The 22,603-nt window shown below is 40.4% G+C and overlaps 2 protein-coding genes across 3 annotated transcripts; one reads left to right on the forward strand and one right to left on the reverse strand.

Moving 5' to 3' along the window:
- Positions 1 to 498: 498 nt before the first annotated feature.
- Positions 499 to 6,646, reverse strand: xrcc2 (X-ray repair complementing defective repair in Chinese hamster cells 2). The gene is made up of 3 exons (XM_010885818.4): positions 6,551 to 6,646; positions 5,683 to 5,764; positions 499 to 4,474 (listed from the first exon to the last, which is right to left on the reverse strand). Exons 1-3 carry the CDS (start codon positions 6,614 to 6,616, stop codon positions 3,672 to 3,674), a joined length of 951 nt encoding a protein of 316 aa, XP_010884120.2. The 5' UTR covers positions 6,617 to 6,646; the 3' UTR covers positions 499 to 3,671.
- A 925-nt stretch (positions 6,647 to 7,571) lies between these two features.
- On the forward strand, positions 7,572 to 17,655 carry actr3b (actin related protein 3B). Of its 2 annotated transcripts, none has more exons than XM_010885819.3 (12): positions 7,572 to 7,741; positions 9,238 to 9,293; positions 10,883 to 11,007; positions 11,198 to 11,308; positions 11,602 to 11,697; positions 11,951 to 12,058; positions 13,946 to 14,089; positions 14,267 to 14,440; positions 14,710 to 14,802; positions 16,385 to 16,510; positions 16,603 to 16,686; positions 16,811 to 17,655. In XM_010885819.3, exons 1-12 carry the CDS (start codon positions 7,698 to 7,700, stop codon positions 16,904 to 16,906), a joined length of 1,257 nt encoding a protein of 418 aa, XP_010884121.1. In that variant the 5' UTR covers positions 7,572 to 7,697; the 3' UTR covers positions 16,907 to 17,655. The 2 variants fall into 2 exon arrangements, with proteins under 2 accessions (XP_010884121.1, XP_019897133.1); XM_020041574.2 differs by having other exon boundaries at positions 11,951 to 12,055.
- The last annotated feature ends 4,948 nt before the right edge of the window (positions 17,656 to 22,603 follow it).

Raw genomic sequence — 22,603 nt, forward strand, 5'->3', positions numbered from 1 at the left:
CTCACTGATTACTGGGATGTTCTCTAAAGGTCAAGGAGGGGATGGAGGAAGTCCAGACTAGTCCAGGTGCAGGAGGAAATGAGCTTCATGGGTTTAAAGGGGCTCCACTGTCTAATCGGACAGTGCTTCACTGATTCGCTGAGTGCTCCGAACTCACTTATATCCTCCTCTTGTGTTCACAGTGGTGTGTGTGCGCGTTTGTGTCAATGAAAGTGTGCTTCTTCTCTGCCGTGAGAGCCTGGCTAAGTTTGTTGAGTGGGGGTAGGACTCAAATAAATATAGTCCACAGTGCTCACTTTGTTTCACCGCCCACCAGGAGTACACCACAGCCATCTCCGGGTGACAATCATTTTAGAAAAGTAAAATAAAATGAACTTCCTAAAAAAAACACGTCGACAGGCATATAATAAATTGCCTGTGCAAAACCGTGCTTTTGTCACACTTTTAAAGCCTGGATCAAACTGAAGGTTCATTGAAATGTCCCAAATAATTTTCTAATTAATTCCGGGAGGATTCATTTTGAATTGCTAATGCAGTGCTTTCGTCTTTCAAGCTCAATTGTATACACCACGATAGCAAGCTGCACCACTCCTGCCCCCTGTCATATCTCCCCATACAAACCAGTCCCTTTGAAAATTCAAAATAACAAAAAACATTCATCATTGAACATGAGTCAATCAATTGGTCTTAATTAGCCCTTCTTTGTGTTCAGTTTTCCAATTCTTTAATATTTGAGCGACTTAGGGGTAAAACATTTAGAAAGTCCCCCCAGAAGTGGATCTGGAGCTACCACTGGCTAAAACCTGCCAGATATCCAATTCATTACATGGCTAGTAGAGTATACAGATGTCTACCCTAAATCATCAGAACTTTCACTCTGATGCATGACTGCAGTGAGATTTTATATATGAGACATTATAACCACGGTAACTGGCTGTTGTTTTGTTAATTAAACCATTCATATAATGCCAGACTGATGGACTGTCAACCCGGGACACGTAAGGGAGACTCCTGAACACCAACAATGCATGGCTGAACAGATAACACAGGCTTCTCTGGTGCTACGCATGGGGCTGACATTTCAGTGCATTTTCAGCAAAAGGCTGATTGGTGCAGAGGTCAAAGTAGCAGTCCGCTTCCAAACTAGTACCTCTCCCTGGCCTCCCGCCAAAGAAACAATATCTGGTGTATTTGGCACACAACAGAGGACACGTCATTAACATCAGACCACCTGCCTCTTACTCATGACTGTTGGTGTATCTGTGCTGTCATTGATACCTCATCAGATAGAAAATAAAGTCATGTATAATTATGTGCAAGTCCTAATGTCAGCGGCAACCATTCACATGTCAATTACATAACATTTAACTGTGTGTAAAATACACACCTCCACATCACCTAATTGTCTTAAATCAAACACATTGCCAAATAACAAACTGAGGATCATTAGCCTCATATCTTGTAATTAGGAATATGTTGTTGAACACTTTGACATCTTCACCCGAGGCTTGGAATACGAAACGGTATAATTCAGAACCATAAGCTTTCCCCAGGCAACAAACCTTTTGCTTACTGCTGATGAACTCAAAAAATCAATAGCAACTAGATCAAAAAACATTAACAGAAGTACATCACCAGCACTCAACAACGGAGCAGTGGAAAATTATGGCTTGGTCAGACAACTTCCGACTTCAGGTTACTTGCGTGGCTTGCACCGTCCTCAGACCTCAGTCCAATGTATCATCTTTGGGATAAGAGAACAATCTGTTTGTAGGATGTTTGTATCACCACAGTTCAGTTTACACCAACAGTCTAATACCACTGCGTCGTACTCGACCAGCATCACTGTGGAAGCTGCCCTGGGGGCAAAGAGGTCTGACCCGTCACTATGGGTTGCTATATATAATATGTGAAACAGTCACTGATGTCCTTGGAGACTATTTGGTTAACCCCCTGAGGAGTGAGTCACATGAAAAAACAACGCAGGAAGGGTGGACGGCTAACTCCGCTTTGCCTAATCATTTCAATAGTGTTTGAATTTACACCGGCGTGTTTGAGACTTACCCCGCAGGACTGTGTCCGTCAGTCGCGGAAAGATCGGGCGACATGTACACGTACAGCACAGAAACTTGATACATTTCCGTCACAACTGTCTTAGCACTTGTGACGGAAGGGTATTGATCGATAATGTGGCGCACGCTACATTGGAAGGTGGCGTCTTGAGCCATCGACACTTGCAAGTTTACACGACAGAGTAATAATGTCTCGGATAATGTAGCGTAATGTAAAAAGCCTTAAGATAAGTCTATTTAGAATGTAATTATTTCTCTCATAATTTAAACAAGCCCTAAGTAATTTGTTGTGTATTTTCCACATATTGCTATGGGATGCTGACTGAGGGTAAAAAGTCAAAGGATAATTGGGTAGGGTAAGACTAGTCCCGCTCGAACCCATTTAAACCGCAGTGCCTCCTGGCTTGGCCAAGCACTGACATGTTAGCCCACAAGCTAGGCCTGTAAATTAATTATTGTTCAAAAATGGGGAACCAATGGCAAAACGTTAAATTATTCCCACTTTTAGAAGAACAGAGCTGTCTTAAAGCCACCCGAGTCTGGATAGCTGCGCTACAGAGGCCATTTGCTCCATTCTAGCCTTGATCTGTCTGTAAAATACGACATAGAAGCGACACAGAGACACAAACATATTTATCTACTGATGGCTTATTAAAAGAAGACTCGCTTGGTCTCTGGTTATCCCTGAAATTCTATAATTAAAAGGAGATTTCATACAACACTACATTAAATATTTCTGGTAATTAGGCTTTCATGACAATATTGCACCTACAACTAGTGTATCTCTACAGATTAATTGTACTTAGTGCTCTAATTAAAAAAGTCTTACTGCTCAATGAACAATGCATACATTTCTTAGAGACTGAAAATGTTACATCCTTAAAAAATAATATCCTAAAATGTATTTGGGAAGACATTAAAGACCTCCAGCGAATATGTATGAAACAGTGATATTATCTATCACCTCTTTACAGAAACATAACATAACCCCCTATCCCCAACTAATTAAAATAGCATGTTATTTGGGGGGGAACCAAGTTAAAAGCCTATACATATAAATGTTTCCTGTGTGTGTGTGCAGTAAATAGATTATTTGTATTGCTATTGCATGACTAATCTTATCCTAACTTTAGAATATCCATAAGCAAACTGAACACAATCCAGGGGATTGCAAACAGAACACAACCCAGGGGACGACAAACTGAACACAACCCAGGGGACGGCAAACAGAACACAACCCAGGGGACGGCAAACAGAACACAACCCAGGGGACGACAAACTGAACACAACCCAGGGGACGGCAAACTGAACACAACCCAGGGGACGGCAAACAGAACACAACCCAGGGGACGGCAAACAGAACACAACCCAGGGGACGGCAAACTGAACAGCAGGTGCTCATATTGGTGTGATTTCATTTCTTTGGAGATTTTAATAGTTGCCTTGTTTAACAAAAAAAATAAAAATAAAAAAATCCAACAAAACAAACAGCTATCCACAGCTGGTGTAACTAAATAATTTCAATATATGTAACAAAGCATCAACATGGTTAATCTGTCATACGTAGAACAGAATTCAATCGGGTGCTTGACAACATCTTCATAAAAACTGAACACCTCCTTCCATTACACAGAAGGAGGAGCATTTAGCTCCTACTGTCCTGGTGGTGGTGCATGCAGCGGAGAACAACTGCTTTTTGTCCTGCGTCACCTCTCCTTTGGAGAACAGCAACCTGTGGGTAACCAGCCTCTGCCAGGCTCTGCTGAGGTAGGGCCTGTCAAAATCTGAGGCATGGGTGGAGGACCACTGCCTCCACGAGGAGGAGGAGGACGTCTCGGCTGCTGCGGGTGTCAATGAGGCCGTAGACGCCTGACCCGAGTGTCTGTAGTTTCTCATGATTGCGTGTGTGGTGGCGAAAACCACTATGCGGCAGTCCCTCAGCAGTCGCTCCAGGAGCTCAGAACACCTCCTGAGGTTGGCCTCCTGCTTGGCTACGCTCTCCCCGCCCCCACTCCGGTCCACCCAATAGAAGGCCGAGATGCTGTCTATCACCAGTAGACACAGGGCCGGCCGGCTGCAGAAGGTGCTCTCCAAGTGGTGCAATGTGAGCAGCAGCTGGACTGAGGTGGAGCAGTGTACCACGTAGAGTCGGGCCAGACAGGCCCGCACTTGTACTTCGGACTCGGCCGCCGCAACGCCGTCCTCCTCCCTAGCCTCCTCCCCCAGGCGCCGCTCCAGTACTGTCACCAGCCGCAGCATGTCGAAGTGGTAGTCAGTGTCCACGAACATGACCTCCACCTCTAGGCCTCCACGGTCAACTGGCAGGATGCAGTGGCTCACCAGGTGGAAAAGGGTCTCTGTTTTCCCACTGCCCTCAGTGCCATGGAACTCCACCACGTCGCCTAGACCATTGAAAGTCAATAAAATACATTGTAAAAAAACTTAGATACATTTACACATATTCACCTTCAAAGTTCGCGGCACCCCTGATGAGCAAAAACAGGCCAAATGAACAACCTTGTCTTGCAAGGACAACAGCACTGAAGCTTTTGGCCTTAAGACTGGAGAGCATGTTAGAAGAGATGTAAGACCATCTCTTCATACAGAATCTTTCCAAATCCTTGGGATCATTCAGTCTCTGCCTCTTTAATTGAATCCATAGTTTTTCATAGGATTCAAAATATTGGTTAGTTAACCATGTCTGTGTGGATTTCAATGCATTCTTGGGGTCCTTAACCACTGGAAGATCTAATTGTGGCCAAGTTTCAGCCTCCTGGCAGAGGCAACCTGTTTTTTGGCTAATATTTCCTGGTGCCTTTGAGTAGAGTTCATAATAACCTATATAAGGCATTAATAACACCCATTTTACAGTAGCTATGACGTTATTTACTGCATACACATTCTTATTTTGACACCAAACCCCCAGCTGCTGTGCGTGACCACAGAGCTCTCTTTTCATCTCATCTGACCGTGGCACTATTCCAATCCACATGCCAATCCTGTTTAGCAAACTCCAGGTACTTAAATGTAGTTGTTGCTTTTATCTGTCAACCCTTCCAAGTGGCACTACTTTAATTTTGTTGCTATTTATTTGAACCCATTACTTCACTTATGAACAGCGACAATCATTGGTCTACTTGTTATTTCCCTGTGGTGATAGATGACAAATTAATTGTGCATGTAACTTCATTTTTCTACTCCAGTGAAACAGGTTGCCATGGAAGGCCACAGGTCCTTAAGACTGAGATGCATTTGAAAAAGTATATTCAGGTTGAATTTTGTGTTATTTTATTTATAAGAATCCTTATAAATTAAATAAGGTTGTCAATAATGTTGACACCTATCTTTTGGAGCAAAACACATATTTCTTAAATGTTTTCTCTGAGCATTACCACAAAATAATATTGTTTACTGCAATCTACGGCACCATACTACTACTACTACTGGTTACAGTAGTAACATACTGGTTACAGTGGTAACATACTGGTTACAGTAGTAACAAACTGGTTACTACTGTAACCATGTCTTTTCGGACTTATGATGATGCCATCAGTTATTTTCTACACTTGGCACTACCTATTTTGTACACATGGCACCGGCGCCAAACTACCTTGGACTGGTCCAGCACCGTCTGGAAAGATGTGAGGTTCAATGTCCTTCAATGACCGTCTCCCATCCAACCTAGCAAATAGCTGAAAAAACACAAACTCAGGTGGTTAATTGTTATTTAAGTATTGCATATATTCATGACCACCAGCCAAAACTGACGTCTGACTTTACTTTGATAAAGTGTATAACTGCTTGCTTCAAATTCCCTGTCAGTATTTATAGGCCTTCACAGTTGGTAAAATTGCTCATTAAAACAAGGGAACTGTAAACATTTCATTTTTAGTGGAGCTGCTACAGAATATGTTAAATAGCCAGTGAGCCCACTAAGCAGAGTTAAGGACTTCTGGTGAAGTTCCCGCATTGTTTCGCACCATGTTCAGCAGCTGATTTATTTCCTACCCGCCATCTGGCCAATCAGATACTCATAGAGACACAGTGCCCTCGGATATTTTTGTTAAGAAATCATGAAAAAAACATTTCAAAAGAAAAGTAAGTTTACAGCGATGTGTTTTCAGTTCGTACAGTCAAGGTAGTTCCTTACAGTGGTTAAGTATGTGATACATCATGGGAAACACATAGGGCCGATTTCGCGGACACAGATTAAGCCTAGTCTAGAACAAACAAAAAAAACAAGCTCAACTGAGGTTTCTATTGAACTTGTTATCTTTAGTTCTAGACTAGCTTTATCCCGTTTCTGCGAATCTGGCCCAATGTGTAACTTGGAAGGTGCGCGTTTAATGAGGCAATGGCGAAGAATATTTGTGCCCGGCGACCTACATAAAGTTGCTTTAAAATGTTATTTAACTGCTTAGCTAGTTACAGATATAACACGAGTTTACTTGTTACACTGATAGTAATTTGCAACGTACTTGTGCACCGTTCTCCATCATTTTGGCGATAGTTGTTGTCATCTCTGTTAAAAAAACAACGCGCATGATTTTCAAATAGACTTCCTGCTTCTGGTATTTATTTTACCGTAATAACTGACATCGACCAGCTACAGATATTGTTAACAGATCTACAGTTAATACGTTACACAGACGTAGTTTGAATCTATATATCAATTATGAAAATGTAATTGATCATTTTACAATACAATGTCATTTTATTTGGGTGCGCGATTTGATACTCGTCACCCAGCTTAATCATGATCAGATAGTGGGATTCACATGCCACCTTGCGTTGAGTGTCAATACCTGACTACGTTTCTGGTAGAGTGACTAATGTTAAAAAGGCAACATCGGCAAAATTGGACATTTGAGCTTTCCAATGGAATGCTATGGATGTGTTAATTTACATAGGCTTCTACTGTACCATCAACGGTCCTAGTTAATAAAAGTCACCCCGATCACGTAACCAATTAACATTTTATTCTGTAACACGATCTAACAATATTTATAATTGCACATAGAAATAGTGATTTTCAATATTTAGTATTGTTGGCTTTTTGCTGTAGTTATTTTAAATTATCATTTAATTAATGCCTTCAACCGTGTCATTTAGCGATACAAGTTTTTTTCTTTAAAAGCTGATATGGTGTCAGCAATCACTACAAAACTTGACATAACATTTTTGTTTGGAAAAATAACGCACACAGCCTTGCGTTTGACCGTGTGTGACTGCTATTTATAATGAAAAAGTTGGGATCGGAGCAAAGCGGGTCGTTCCTCTGCTTCGGTGTTTCTGACTGCTGACATGTTTTTATGGCATGGATGTGTATTTTACGCATCAACTTACCATCTGCAGAATGTCAGTCGATGATGTAGGTAATGACGCAGCACGAAACCATTGGTTGATGCATACGATGTCTCAGCAGGGGAATGGGACCATCATGTTTCTATTTTTTGCATCTTCCCTTTGACCCTGGAAGTACTCTCCCTGTCAAACTGACGTACTAGAAATAACGGTATACAGGCAAATAACAGCACTGTGCAGGGCAGTCAGCACAGGGCGTGCAATCATCCGACCTTCAATGATACAAACTGAGTTGTTGCAAATAATTTATGGTGTTCTAGAATGGCAACCCCTCTACCTCCTTGCGTGATAGATTGTGGGACTGGGTGAGTTTGTTTACACTAAACTGCTGAGCTTGCATTGAAAATAGGCTATTTGATCTGCCTCGAAAATTACATGTCTTAATGATATTATGTAAATAATGCGATCAGTCAAGTAAATATTTGCCATTCTCACTTGTTTAAGTTGAAAGCACCTTCTTAGTTTATAGTAATATTTTAATAAGATGAAATAACATAATATAACATTTTATAATTTATATAATAAAAAAATACTTATTTGTCATTCATTTATGTACCGTGTTAGTGCCAATATCTCCTTGTTCGCTGGGCTAATAATAGTAAACTCCCCTTAGTGATAGAAAAAGTTCCTCTGAAGTGTGTTATAAAGGTTTTATGGAGGATATTTTTCTCAAGGGTAGATTTGTCAAATATCCTGTATGTCACCTGCAAGATTAAAGGCCGCCATCAGAGATTAGTCAACTGTGGCTTTGCTACCACATATTGTTTGCTATATTCCCCAAATTATGTTTGGGTTAACTGTTTGTAATGCAAATTAATAAAAACATATATAAATCTACGGTATTCAGAGAGCCTGCAATAAACTACGGTACATTCAATCAAACACATAAAAAGTATCAAAAGTGACTGCTTTCTGAATTCAAAGGCTATGCCAGGCAGGTGCTGTCACAGGTGTGATTAAGCTGATGAATAGCTCAGCCTTTGGGCAGTAGCCTCCATTAGCCTCAGCCTCTATTAATAAAACCCTTGCATGTTTTGGCTACCAATATACATTTTAAATGTGATTACTTTCACCTCCATTATAAATTAGCGTGGTTATACAGGAGGCTTTATTTTAATAAAAAGAGCTGTTGTTGAGAGAGAATCTTGTTGTCAATTTATTATAAGGAGCTAATTGCTAGAGGTTTCAGGTGTTTCTGAAAAGTTAATTCCAAAATGATTGGGAGAGGAAATAATGTTAAGTGTATTCTGCTTACTTTGATGGTACAGAACAAGATGGTATACTTACAATATGGCACAAGCAAACGTTTTTAAAATGTGTATTTACACATTTGAAATGGTACAACATTGGCATCTAAAAGTTTAAATGAATTGCACAGCCAAATTATGTACCATTAACTTTATATGATCAAGTGAAGCATGGTTCATACCCAATAGAAAATTACGGTCACAGAGCAAGGATGACTGTGAGCTAGAGCCATTTGACAGTGCAACACCGGTGACTGTGATCTAGATCCATTTAGCAGTGCAACGTTGGAGACTGTGATCTAGAGCCATTAAACAGTGCAACGTTGGAGACTGTGATCTAGAGCCATTAAACAGTGCAACGTTGGAGACTGTGATCTAGAGCCATTAAACAGTGCAACGTTGGAGACTGTGATCTAGAGCCATTAAACAGTGCAACGTTGGAGACTGTGATCTAGAGCCATTAAACAGTGCAACATCAGAGTCTGTGATCTAGAGCCTTTTAACAGTGCAAAATTGGTGAGTGTCATGACTGTGTGGATTTTCTTTGAATGCAGATACACCAAGATTGGATATGCTGGAAACACGGAGCCGCAGTTTATCATGCCCTCCTGTAAGTGTACTGCGCAGTTTCACATTGCAACAATGCCAGACACTGTGTACTGAGCACAGACAGATTTTCAGAACCAAAACAAGGCACAAGCTGATGACGTAGTCCATGATTATTGCCTCCTGTTCTAAATACCAGACGTGACATTCCATTTATAAATGTAGGTCACTGTAATTATTGTGTTACATTTAGTGCAACGCCTAGGGGCAAGAGTGAATGCTAATACTTTTAAATAGACTGATGGTTTACATGGGCATTTTGGATGGGGATCCTGAATGGGCTTTTTATTGGTGCGTATTCTTGAATACAAAGGATGGGAATTTGAACCCATGAAGCGTTTCCCAGACTTTTTTGATTTGTGTATTTTCTTATCCTCTCCTAAACATTAGCTTATCAATCTTAATCCTAACCTTGGAGTTTGTAGTGTATCCTACATTTTGCGTATTCGTAACATACAATTTGTTTCGCAATTTGTTGTCAGATTTATAGATATTTTTTTAAGATGTGTTTTTTTTGGGGCAATTTAGGCATTTCCTTTGATATGGACAGTGGTAAAGGATAGAGTTTCTGTCAAAGTGTAGTGGGTTGGACACAAATCCATGCTGCAGCAGTATGTACACCAAAAGCACTGGGTTCGATCTCTTATCCCGTTCCCTAACTATATACAGTGTGTTTTGTTCAAACCATCAAAATAAACACAGAAGTAAAAAATTATATTAATTAGAATAAACCAAAAAGAGTGGATCTGACCATTATGAAAAGATAGCAACCATCACAATCCCAGTTTCTCTATGCCTCTCTGGCAGGCAAGGTAGAATGCCCACCCATTTACATCTAAGCCGGATATAAGATTGATCCTTAAGAATAGTTTGTTGTATTAGGAGAACAGATACTTAAAATGCGCTAGGACTTTGCCTCTTTTACATTGGCTGATCTAAACCCTTTGTGTTCCAAGAGGTAATAGTAAGTCCCGCCTCCCTCTTGTTTGTAGTTGTTAGAGGATCTTGCTTAATGTGTGTTCCAATAGAAAAGTGTGATTGCACCTAGCATAGTAGAGCTCCATGAGCTGTCCCCCCCTGCCCAAGCAGTGTCCGTCATACACTAATAATATATAAGCAATATTCCATTGGTAGCTAAATGAAATGCAACATCATTCTAAATGAAGTGTCTCAGAGATACGTACAGAATGTAACTAAATTCTGTGAGACCAAGTTGGAAAATGTTATAAACATTTATTTTACTCCAATTTTTGAGTTTTGAGTTTTTGGATGAGTATTTTAATCAAGGTCTGCCTTGGGGAAATACTAATTAAAAGCAGTGTAGCCTCCCATCTCATCACATGGCTCTGTAACCTTCTCCAAGCCACTGCACTTGAGCTGTAATTTCAGTCATTAACATCTATTTATTTCTCAGGGGAACAGGAAACAAAGTTTCAGACTATATTGTTTAGAACTTTGTAAACCACAGATATATGCTTGCTGGCTGTGTTAACTTACGAGCCTAGCTTTGCCACCTGTCCATGGGCTTGGTGGAAGGGAAGTCTACAGAGGAATATAACACCTTTTTATTATTCTTGTTTGCTTTTCTTTCAGGCATTGCTATACGGGAGTCAGCCGGCGTTGGAGACCAGGCACAGAGGCGACTCGTGAAGGGAGTGGATGACTTAGATTTCTTCATTGGAGATGAAGCTATTGATAAGCCCAACTATGCCACTAAGGTGAATGTGGCAACCAGTGTGTAAAAAGGCTAAGTTACTCCAACTAATATAAACTGTCTTTCATTGCTTTCTAATAGTGATTTCAACTGTTGGAAGATAAGGATGAAAGTCACCTCAGGGCAAATGGTAGTCCATAGTAAATACGGGTTCGGCTGGGGTTTTTAACCATGCGTTTTTTCTGTTTCCGAAGTGGCCTATCAGACATGGAATGGTAGAGGACTGGGATTTGATGGAGAAGTTCATGGAACAGATCATATTCAAGTATCTTCGGGCTGAGCCTGAAGATCACAGCTTCCTCATGGTGAGGCACCGTATGAAAATGTATGTCAGTGATGTTCTTTATATCATGGGGGTAACATTTATCTTTTGTTTCATTTTCTACAATTATGAGGTAATAGACAAGACGTAGAGATATTAGTATTTCTGTTCCATTTTAGGGGATTTCTTTCTTTTTTTGAAAGAAATACATACACTATGAAGTCAAAAAGATTGATCTCTTTTGTAAGCCTTAGTTTTCATTGCAAAGGTTTGCTGTCATTGCTTTTATATTGTGTCAGTTGGAATGTACAATACATTGTATGTTTGTTTCCCCAGACAGAGCCTCCGTTGAACTCCCCAGAGAATAGAGAGTATCTGGCTGAGATCATGTTTGAGACCTTCAACGTCCCTGGCCTGTACATCGCAGTTCAGGTACCACAAAGACGCGTTTCCATTCATTCCCACCAATAACCTGGGGTGGGGAATTACAAAGACCTGCTTAAACGCTTGATAGATCGGTGGTTGTACACAGATATTTACACGTGATTCATTAAGAACAAGAGTCGACTTGCAAATGAAATGCTTGCTTTCAGGTTTTTCAAGCCTTTCACTGTTCACCGTGAATGTGAAGACTGATCAGATTTACTGAAATCTGTCTCTCCGTGATCCTGTTGGTTCATTCCAGGCAGTTCTGGCCCTGGCAGCGTCATGGACATCCAGACAGGTGGGCGAGCGCACGCTGACAGGCATTGTGATCGACAGCGGAGATGGGGTTACCCATGCCATACCCGTGGTAATACATACGATGTACTGTACATGTAGATTTAGAAGTTTGGACACGCCTACACATTCCAGGGCATTTCTTTTGTTTAACCCTTGTCCACATTGTGCAATAATAGTGAAGACATCAAAACTATGAAATAAACACATGCAGAATCGTGTGGTAACCAAAAAGTGTTAAACAGGTATATGTATACAAAATACATTTTGTATTGTGTAATTCTTCAAGGTTGTTACTCTATGCCTTGATTAGGGCTTTTCACCCTCTTAGCATTCTCTCAACCAGCTTCATGAGGTAATCATCTGGAATGCATTTCCAAAAGTCTTGAAGTATTTCCCACATATGCAGAGCGCTTGTTAGTTGCTTTTCCTTCACTCTGCTGTCCTACTCATCCCAAACCATCTACATTTTGACTACATTTGTTACTATGATTCCATTCAGTATGTGTTATTTTAAAGTTTTGATGTCTTAACTATTGTTCTACAAAGTGGACAGTAGTACAACTAAAGAAATACCCTTGAATGTTGGTGTAATTGGTCAAGGACCATTATATCCACACTTAACCCATGGTTACAGATCGTTATAGATTAATGGCATCTAAGGTCATGTAGAACTGTTCTGAAACATGAAACCATCTAAGGTAATGTAGAACTTTTCTGAAACACGAAACCGTCTAAGGTAATGTAGAACTATTCTGAAACACGAAACCATGTAAAGTCATGTAGAACTGTTCTGAAACATGAAACCATGTAAAGTCATGTAGAACTGTTCTGAAACATGAAACCATGTAAAGTCATGTAGACCTGTTCTGAAACACGAAACCATCTGTCAACTTTGGGGTTGTCATAGTCCACAATGATATGAGTGTTGAAAGCAGTGCCCCTTTTTGTTGGCGTCTCTAAAGACATCTCGGCCACCTTGATTGCTTATGGTGGCTTGTATTGTTGGGGAAACAAACTGATCTAAAACTCCTTCAGTGATCTGTTTTGATTGTATGTCTGTCCAAATTCCAAGGTTTGTCAGTGTGTACAACCTAAAGCGTCCTGGGTTAATGAGAGGATCCAATGAGGAAAGACATGTAAGGGGATGTTTTATAACCAACCCTTCCCTAGTAGAAACAGCCCTATATCATGGGTAGGATTCCCACAGGACTTGCTTCAACTTCTCTTTTGTACTTTGTGAGTTAGACTCCTGTACTGTTTCGTAATAGTCCAAAGTTCCCTCCTTTTGGGCATTCACCATATTGTTCTTAGCTGTGTTCCTATGTTTGAGTCAGAGTTACTGGGAGAGAGAAAACAAGGAGAACAACACACTGTACAGTAGTGCCCGTGACATTCCTTGATACGACTCCCTCTCTGTAAACACAATGTGACATGAAGTTGTGTGTCTGTTCCTCATGATGAGTAGAATGTATGTGGGGTTTTGGATGTAGTTTAGTGTACATTAAAATGAAAAGAAATGACAAATGAATTTGACAGCTTAGAACACTACTGTGTATAGTGTGAAGCCTATGAAAAACCACTGGTGTTCCTATGTAGAGGTAAATAATGGAATTGTTGACGTAATAATCCCAGAACATACATCACACTCATGCATAAACACAACTGCTTTGTAAATGAACATGCCCACTTTGATTCTGTGGAATCCATAGCACTTTGTTTTATCCAATAATCACAGTAAGTGTATGGTGTTTGGTGTGCTACATGTATACAGGAAATGTTTGGGACATGTAGCCTGTGTGGTCCGGGGGTTACAGCCAATTGTCCCGACACAAAATCTAATCAGCATGGTTTGGCGTCTAGTAGATTTCCCTCTGACTTGCAACCCCCCCCCCCCCCCCCCCCCCAAGATTATGGTATTATTTCGTCCCACGTTTTGTAATGCTGTGTTCTGTACCAGGCTGAAGGCTATGTCATCGGGAGCTGTATAAAGCACATTCCCATAGCAGGTCGAGACATCACCTTGTTCATCCAGCAGCTCCTCAGAGAGCGAGAGGTGGGCATCCCTCCTGAGCAGTCCATGGAGACAGCCAAGGCCATCAAGGTAAAAAACTGGAAGGGAACAGGCTCGTTGCTGGACTGACAACCGCAGGCTCCTTGCTTTGAGTTATGGTCGGCGCTCCGCTACGAATTCACTGCATTTTGTACTTGTGTATCGGAAAGACCACGTTGGACCACGTTGAAATATGTTGATTCATTTCGGTGTGTTCTGTTTTCCCAGGAGAGATACTGCTACATTTGTCCAGATATCGTGAAGGAATTCACTAAATATGACACAGACCCTGGCAAATGGATCAAGCAGTACAAAGGCATCAATGGCATTAGCAAATCCGAATTTCAGATAGACGTTGGATATGAACGCTTCCTTGGTCCAGAAATATTTTTTCACCCAGAGGTATTTATTGATTAACGGAATAATGTCTTTTCTTTATGCTACACTATTCATAACATCTAAAAGGACATCAGTTGTTCACCGTAGCTGTTACTCAGTAATGTTTACATTTTTGTAATTGAAATAAGTATCTTCAAGTCCCCAGTGGTTGTCGAATAAGATATCAGTAAATAAGGTGAATATTCATTTTGTAGCATGAACATGCCAGTCAGGCTGTTCTTGTTTTGAACATTCCCTTTTAATATACAACAAATGTACCCTGTGTTTAACAGTTTGCCAACCCAGATTTCATGCAGCCCATTTCTGATATAGTGGATGAGGTAATAATGAACTGTCCAATAGATGTCAGAAGACCTCTATACAAGGTATGGCTTCAGTACACCAAATTCTACATTGAGTTGTTTGATGGGGGAAACCTTCAGTATAATTATGTGTTTAAGGGCCTTGGGGTTGAAATGAAATGGCTTTGGCAGACTCGCTAGCAATTGCTAAATTCTAATGACTATTCCAGTAAGTTAGCAGATACCGGTAAAGCTTATTACTGGCTAATACGCTGTTAGAACGGCAATACATAGCCGCTATTTGTGGGGGAGGTAAACACAGTAAGAAACTTTAGTCAGTTTAACTGTATCAATGTCATTCACGAATGGCCAGTTAACTATTAAAACGGCCAGTGTTGTAGTGGTTAACGACACAGCCTTTCACATGGTCGACCCGGGTTCAAAACCCGAGGTAGGAACATTTTCTATTGCCGGCTGAACTAGGCTTGCCTGCTTTCTTGTTAAAATGAGACTTGTAGAATCGTTTATCGTTTCTAATGTATTTTTTTATTTTGTCCACCAGGTGTCAGTGCTCACATTGTTAACATAACCAACAGATGCATATTGGCCATGTTGGCTCCTTCAGTGATCTGCTTTGATTGTATGTCTGTCCAAATTCAAAGGAATGTCTGTGGAAAACCTAAAGTGTCCTGGGTTAATGAGAGGATCCAATGAGGAATGACATGTAAGGGGACGTTTAACAACCAACCCTTCCCTAATCGAAATAGTTCTATATCAAAGATAGAATTCCCAAAAGACATGCTTCAACACTTAAAAAAGAAGTGTTTTCGCAAGTCACTGAACTTCTATTACTCAATGTCCCTTAAAGACTTTCCTCGTTCTTTTCATGAATGTATTAATGCAGCGACAGCCCTCACTGTCCCCACAATCAGCAGTCTTAACACCTTGAGGTGGACTATCAGCTCAAACCATCTCCTCCAGAAATTGAAAGGTAGTCATCTGCAGTAAAACAGTCTGCTGCTCTGCCTTCATCTCCTCTTGTGACACCGGTAATAAATGGATTCTGTGAAGAAAAAAAACAAGGATGGAAGGAAGGACGAAAAAGGGGGGGGATAAAATATTTATGAAAGAAGGTGCTTTTCAAAAAAAAAAAAATTCATTCCATTCTGGTCATGTTTCTTTCAAAAGCCTTTAAAGTGTGTTTACAGACGATTGATCCCCCTTTGACCTGTAATGACAATGGATCGCTGGCTGATCCCCTATTATCGCTAAACATCAATATTTAATTCCGGTTAAATAAGAGGCTCTGGTTTTTCCTCGGCCTTGTCTACTGCCGATGTTTGCATGCTCTCCCTCTTTCTCTCCCTCTCTTTCCATCTCACTCTCTTGGTTGTGATTTATAGCCATAGTTTAAGACTTGACCAACATAGCTTTTGCCTATTTCATATGGCATCAACAACCTCATGGTTCTCACAATGTGAAAATAATTGCCTAATGCTCTGACATTGAGTCCTGACTAGACAGAGAAAGGGGGTCCAGCTGAAAATAATACGCGCATCTCTTACTGTGTGCTTGTGTGGAGTCCCTGCTGAATGAAGACCCTACTGTTTGTTTCCATGGGTTAGGGAATCAGTTGCCTGATGTTAGTAATGTTGTCACACTGCAGAATATCGTCCTGTCTGGCGGTTCCACCATGTTCAGAGACTTTGGCAGGCGAATGCAGAGGGACCTGAAGCGTTCGGTAGACGCCCGGCTCAAACTGAGCGAGGAGCTCAGCGGGGGACGGATAAAGGTGTGTGTCTGTGTGTGTGTGTTTATCGCTGCCGGGAAGAATGAGTGTACAGTGGATGGATGGTGATCGGGCCGTCTTCCTCTTGTTCTCAGCCCAAGCCCATGGAGGTGCAGGTGGTGACACATCACATGCAGCGCTACGCCGTCTGGTTCGGGGGGTCCATGCTCGCCTCTACGGTGAGGTCGCACTCAGGCAAACGCACGCGTCTGCGCGTCACACCAATTTCTAGTCGGTCCGGCTGTTGCTGGCGGGGAGTGTCACGCGTTTCCACGGTAGTAATGTGTTTTTGTTTCTTTACAGCCTGAGTTCTTACAGGTTTGCCACTCGAAAAAAGACTACGATGAGTATGGACCCAGCATTTGCCGCCACAACCCAGTCTTTGGCATCATGTCCTAACCGGTACCTGCCGTGGTCCCTGGCCGGGAAATCAATGCGTCATTACCTTTGTTCTTTTAACCATAGCACTCTAACTGCAGTATATTGTACGATCAGTATAGGCTACTTAGAAGTAATGTGAAGAACCGAAGTAATTGAATTAGACACAGACTTGATATTGTGCACAAACGGGGATTGTTCTTTATTCTCATAGCGGCTTCATTACAGACAATTTTATAGAGTTAAACAACAACAAATATGAACAGCAATGCTTTTTGTTGAAGCCATGAACTGAAGACTGTTTAATTGCATCAGATTGATTTGTTTCACTGTAATGTATTGTAAGAAAGCACCCGCAGTAACTTCTGGAGCTGCCCAAATTCTCCAATACCCATTGAAAGACAGGAATACTTTGAAAATGTAAATACAATATATTGATATAAATATAATATTCAAAAGTGTGTATACATTTGTATTGAATATCGTTTATCAGAACAGGTGGTTATGGAACAGCTGTAGACAATGGGATGTACTACTGACTCGAAATAGAGTGACGTCAAAGAAGAGAGATTTAGTTTTATTAAATCCCAAATTATTTATTGAATTATTTTTCTCAGCTACAAAAAAATCTATCTAAAGTATATAATAAAACTATTTATCATTGTGTATTGGAAAGTTATTTCCATAGTGGACTTTGCTCTCTAAAAAAATACAACTGACAACTGCTGTTTGTGGCTAATGTGAATAAAATCACTTGTTGGCACCTTTAAGGCTTGTTGATTTATGTTTGATATCTAATATGACACTTTGTGTGACAGACATTTTTACTGGGAAACGCTTATTAACATGGTTTTAAGTTGTTTGTGTGCAATACTGTAAAGTGTATACAGTAGGTTTTATAGTTGTATACAGCCAATTACTGTGATTTGGGGCTGAGTCAAAGATCAGTCCCTTCATCCAATCTCTATGGCCAATGGCATACAGGCTAAAAAATATACATAATTCTATACAATGGAGAGTGTGTCATTGTTGTGCCGAAATATGAATCCTCACACCAGTCTGAGGTCCTGTGCTCTCTGGATCAGGTTTAATTCAAGGAACTCTATTATGCTCCATTCATCCTTTTCTCAGTCTTGAGCAGTCTGCCAGTTCCGCTGCTGAGAAATATCCCCACAGCATGATGCTCCCACCACCATGTATCATCGTAGTGATGGTATTAGCCAAATACAGACTTGTTGATAGAAATCTTCTCAATAATGTTATTACCACACAAGATAATCTGCTTTGTCACTAGCGCCCCCTTTAAAGCTCATCACTGTGACCGTTACCCTCTGATTAACATTGATAGATACAAAACACCAAACTCATGGCTGACAACTGTTTCCTCTGTTCTCTTCTAGGTAAATGCCTCCTCTAACTCAGCTCAATCCTTAATATCTGCTTCTTCAATAGTAGCCTGAGCTACGGGAAATATCTTCTTCTCATCACTTATAAAGCCTGCATATACATTAATCATCATGTGCCACTGCCAGTAATTGGAATTAATTGCAAAAGACCATTAAACCATTTGGTCACACCTCACCCTATCTGGACAATGCACCTTTCTTATAAAATGATTGCCTTTGGCCGGGTCATCATTGAAAGAGAGAATTGGTTCTACATTGTCCTGGTAAATAACAGTAAAATAAAATAGACATCATACACCATATTTTCCCTGCTAATGAAATCAGCATACCATAAAGATGTCCCTTTGTTCTTTAATGAACACTCACAAGACATTACAATGAAACTTTTTCCCAGTGAACTTGGCATACCCCCTCGGAGACAGACTGTAGCTTTGATCAAAACACAATCTGGGATTCACCCGTCGACCCTGCTCTCTGCAGCTTACCTGAGGAATAACCATGGGGGCCTTCTGACCTTCATCTTTGGATCTTATGTATGCTATTGTACGTCTCGTCAAGTTTCAACAAAAAATCTGAGGCAGGTTCCTTAAACCAAATTCCTGCTCACTGCAGCTCAGGCTCCACAGGCAAGGTTAATCAGACAATAAAACAATAATAAATATGAAAATGTGATTAAAAACATGAAGTATTTACCCCCTTTGCTACCAAACCTGAATGAGCTCAAAGTAACATAGTTAGTTGAATGGAGTCCACCCGTGTGCAGTTAAGGTGTTTGACAAATAGACCTGTCTCTGGGAGATGCCACAGTTGGTTAGTACAATTCCTATCAAAAATGACATCATGAAGAACTAGAAACGAGGAATGAGGAAAAGGTTTTTCAAAAACACCAATCAATGGTAGAATATAAGAAAATGTACAAGATATTTAATACTCCTGGAGCATAGTAAAGTATATTATTAATAAATAAATAGAAAAACTGTGAATTTGTCTAAAGCAGGTTATCCTCAAAAATATATCTAGGCAAGTTGGCCAGGGAGGCCAATAAGAGGCCCATGGAAACTAAAGGTCTTTAAACGTGTGATTACTGCAACAAAAGGCTGAGTGCTTCACAAAATTGGCCTGTATGGGAGAGTGGCAAAAAGAAAGCCATTGTTGAAAAAAGTTACATAAAATCTCAACTAGAGTTTGCCAGGAGGCATGTGGGAGACCAGGTGCAAAAATATTCTAAACACTAAGTGTTATGTTTGGCACAAGCCTAACATCACACATCATTCTGAGGACATCATCCCTACCGTGAAGCATGGTCGTGGCAGCATCATGCTATAGGGATTCTGCTCTGCATCACGGTTGTGAAGATAGAGGGCAAAATGTATGCAGCAAAGTACAGAGAAATACTGGGGCTAAAACCTGCTGAAGTCTGCAAGAGATCTCCCATGTCCTAAAGCAAAAAAGCAAAATAAAAGCACATGCAGCCAAAGCAAAATAAACGCATGAATACAAAAAGATCATTGTCCCAAAGTTTCCCAGTCAAACCTTAATCCAGTCGAGAAAATGTGGAAATAGTTGAATATTGCTGTTCACTGAAGGTCCCACCCAACATGACAAAGCTTCAGCAATTTTGCAAAGAACAATGGGAAAGATGTGCTGTGTTCAGATGCACCAAGCTGGTAGAGACTCATGGTTGCATTGAAGGTACAATCCTCATGAATACTAAACAAGCTAATAACCATAATATTGTTATTTCATCCATAATTTAAATGTATTGTCATTTAGTTAATTCGTTAATGTCAATAATTTAAATGTATTGTCATTTAGTCAATTTGTTGAAGTCCATAATTTAAATATATTGTCATTTCGTTTTGAGATTGTTGAAGAACAGTTTCCTTTTGTCATTTGTGATGAAAATGGGATGGTTTGCTTCCACTCTAGTCTGCGTGCGTCCATGCGGGGAGGTTTTTTGTGCAGTGTGTGCAACGATCAGTATGTCAAACCTTCTCACCTCTTACATCAATAAAGCTGGTTAATATGTTATGCTCAAATTCCCTCATATCAGCAGAAATGTGCTAGACTGGCAGTGGAGTGATTTCATGATCTGCTCTGTCCACAGGGAATCGTTAAATCAATGGGCCAAATATTTAAATTAAATGTTTGTGGAGAAGGGAAGTAGACTCTGTGAATTGATCAAAGTAACCAGAATGTTAAATGTTTTAAAACAGGCAGACTGTGGAAATTTAACCAACAGCTTTTCATGAATACATTTGATAATACCACATATACAAATATTGTTATTTTCCTTATTGAGTACATATGCAACTACTTAATTTTTTTTTTTTATTACTTGTTGAAATTGTTGTCTGAGAACCAGAGTGCTTTATACTGGAATAAGGGAACGTTGTGTCAGGATATATATATGCCATCTTTTTAAATTCCTCACTAATTGCCATGCAATTGGCACAGGGTTTATTTATCCTGCCTGGCTTGAGAAGTCACGTCGTAGTCACGAAACATGAAAAAGACAGAGTGAAATGGAGAAAACCACTGCCTTTGAAAATGAAAGAAAATGGAAATGGCTTTCTCCTCAGCGCTCAGCTGTCAATGGGCCAGACAGAAGGGGAATAACGCAGGTAGTGGGGCGGAGACTTTGTTTGGTTTTAAATGATAAAGCTACATTTGAATTGCAGATATGAAATGGGCATCAATCGCAGTGCAAGCCTATTTGATTACATGGCCGCACATTGTAGAGGTCTCTGGACTTGCTTACTGACACTGTGTCAATGTCTGTCTTATCAGATACTCATTATTAAAAGTGCAGTAAATTGCACTGTTGTAAACTGTCGTCTTAGACTCTTGGGTGAAGGATGGGCGTCCTATAATGAAGGGCAATGATAAGCACTTAAAGACTCTAATTGAGTTTCTAAACTCATCACCACAGGGTTTCTGAGGACTTCAGTGCATTGAAGTGCCTTGGTTTGTTTTTCTCATATCCATACTTTCTTTTTGTCAGTTTCGGGGTTCACGGATATCAAAGCAGTAAATTCACTGCCTTGCATTACAGGTGCGTCGTTGAGGCCAGGTGTTAAAGTCATGTAATACTAACTAACCACTTTGGGTGGGTGGGTGGGGTTGGTGCGGTGGGGTTGGACAAGGGTTGCTTTGTTATGTCTTGCTGTAGTGACTCCTTGTGGTATGTTGAGTGCCTGCAAGCTCATTCATGGGTGTTGGCTGGTTAATGCCTTATCTTTCAAGCTCAAATGCCTCCTGGTTGAGTAATCAGTGACAGCAGAGGCAGAACAGAAAACAAAACGTTTTCTTTTTTCCTGTGTTTAATTTTGCAAATCTAAAAAAACAATACCCAGGTTCAAATGCTTCAATACCTGGTTTAAACTCTCCATTGTCTATAAACCTCTAAACACTCCACTACCCAGGAAGATTAACTCTTAGCCACCGACTATTAAGCTTTCATCCAGATCTTGAGGCAGAAATAGCTTCAAAATCCATTAGAAAATGGAAATCTGAACTAAATACCCAGTATACATATACGCCGAACCAACAAGCCCCGAGGTGGTGGCAGCAAAACTAAATTCAACATATCAACATTCACTTCTCCTTCCTTCAACAGTACAAGTCCTCCAAATACATGCATTCCCTCTGGCATAAAACGGCCATTGTAATTTGATTGGCTTTGGCCTTCAGAAAAGAGAAAGAAAACAGGGTCATCATGCCACGATGGAGAAAACATAACCACAGCTTTTCTGAGACAGGTACACAAATGTGTTATCTGCTATTTCTCCAATGTAATTTTGATTCCTGTTCAGAATGAAGAGCCTACCTCCATCACCTCTTTGAAATGTAACACCCAAGACTTGGTTTCTGGTGTCCTGTAAGCCAACACATGCTTGTCTTCCTCTATCACCTGTATAGGAATGTGAGGATGAAGACAGGTGCTATATATGAAAGAGAAGTGATTGAAGACATTGATATTCCTCTCTGGCGAGCTTAGTGGCTAACAGAAAACACTCTTAATTTCACAGCTGGTCACATAGGATTGATCCTCAACAACCTAATAAATATATTTAGATGTAACTAACACCAATCCTAACACTATCAAAAAGGCTATGAGAGTGCTGTATCGTGTCATAGTAATATACATAAATTACTTACCATATTACAAAAGTTTTGCTTGACAATCTAACTTATACTGAAGATATTCCTGCAAACATATATGGAAATATCATGTCACTTTTTAATCTTTAAGAACTATGACGCACATAAAGTGTCAATTATAAGGATTCTGCCCATTTCTTGGACAGGC

Source organism: Esox lucius, chromosome 21, assembly GCF_011004845.1.
Source record: "Esox lucius isolate fEsoLuc1 chromosome 21, fEsoLuc1.pri, whole genome shotgun sequence".
Lineage (NCBI taxonomy): Eukaryota > Metazoa > Chordata > Actinopteri > Esociformes > Esocidae > Esox > Esox lucius.

What these genes read in the sequence shown, in the direction of transcription:
- xrcc2 (XM_010885818.4), bottom strand. Translation starts at nt 6,616, where the DNA reads ATGCGCGTTGTTTTTTTAACAGAGATGACAACAACTATCGCCAAAATG. An exon ending in TGATGGAGAACGGTGCACAA is followed by an intron (nt 5,765 to 6,550) that starts GTACGTTGCAAA and finishes GTGTTTTTTCAG; the next exon opens with CTATTTGCTAGGTTGGATGG. An exon ending in CGGTGCTGGACCAGTCCAAG is followed by an intron (nt 4,475 to 5,682) that starts GTAGTTTGGCGC and finishes TCAATGGTCTAG; the next exon opens with GCGACGTGGTGGAGTTCCAT.
- actr3b (XM_010885819.3), top strand. Translation starts at nt 7,698, where the DNA reads ATGGCAACCCCTCTACCTCCTTGCGTGATAGATTGTGGGACTGG. An exon ending in AGACAGCCAAGGCCATCAAG is followed by an intron (nt 14,090 to 14,266) that starts GTAAAAAACTGG and finishes CTGTTTTCCCAG; the next exon opens with GAGAGATACTGCTACATTTG. An exon ending in AAATATTTTTTCACCCAGAG is followed by an intron (nt 14,441 to 14,709) that starts GTATTTATTGAT and finishes TGTGTTTAACAG; the next exon opens with TTTGCCAACCCAGATTTCAT.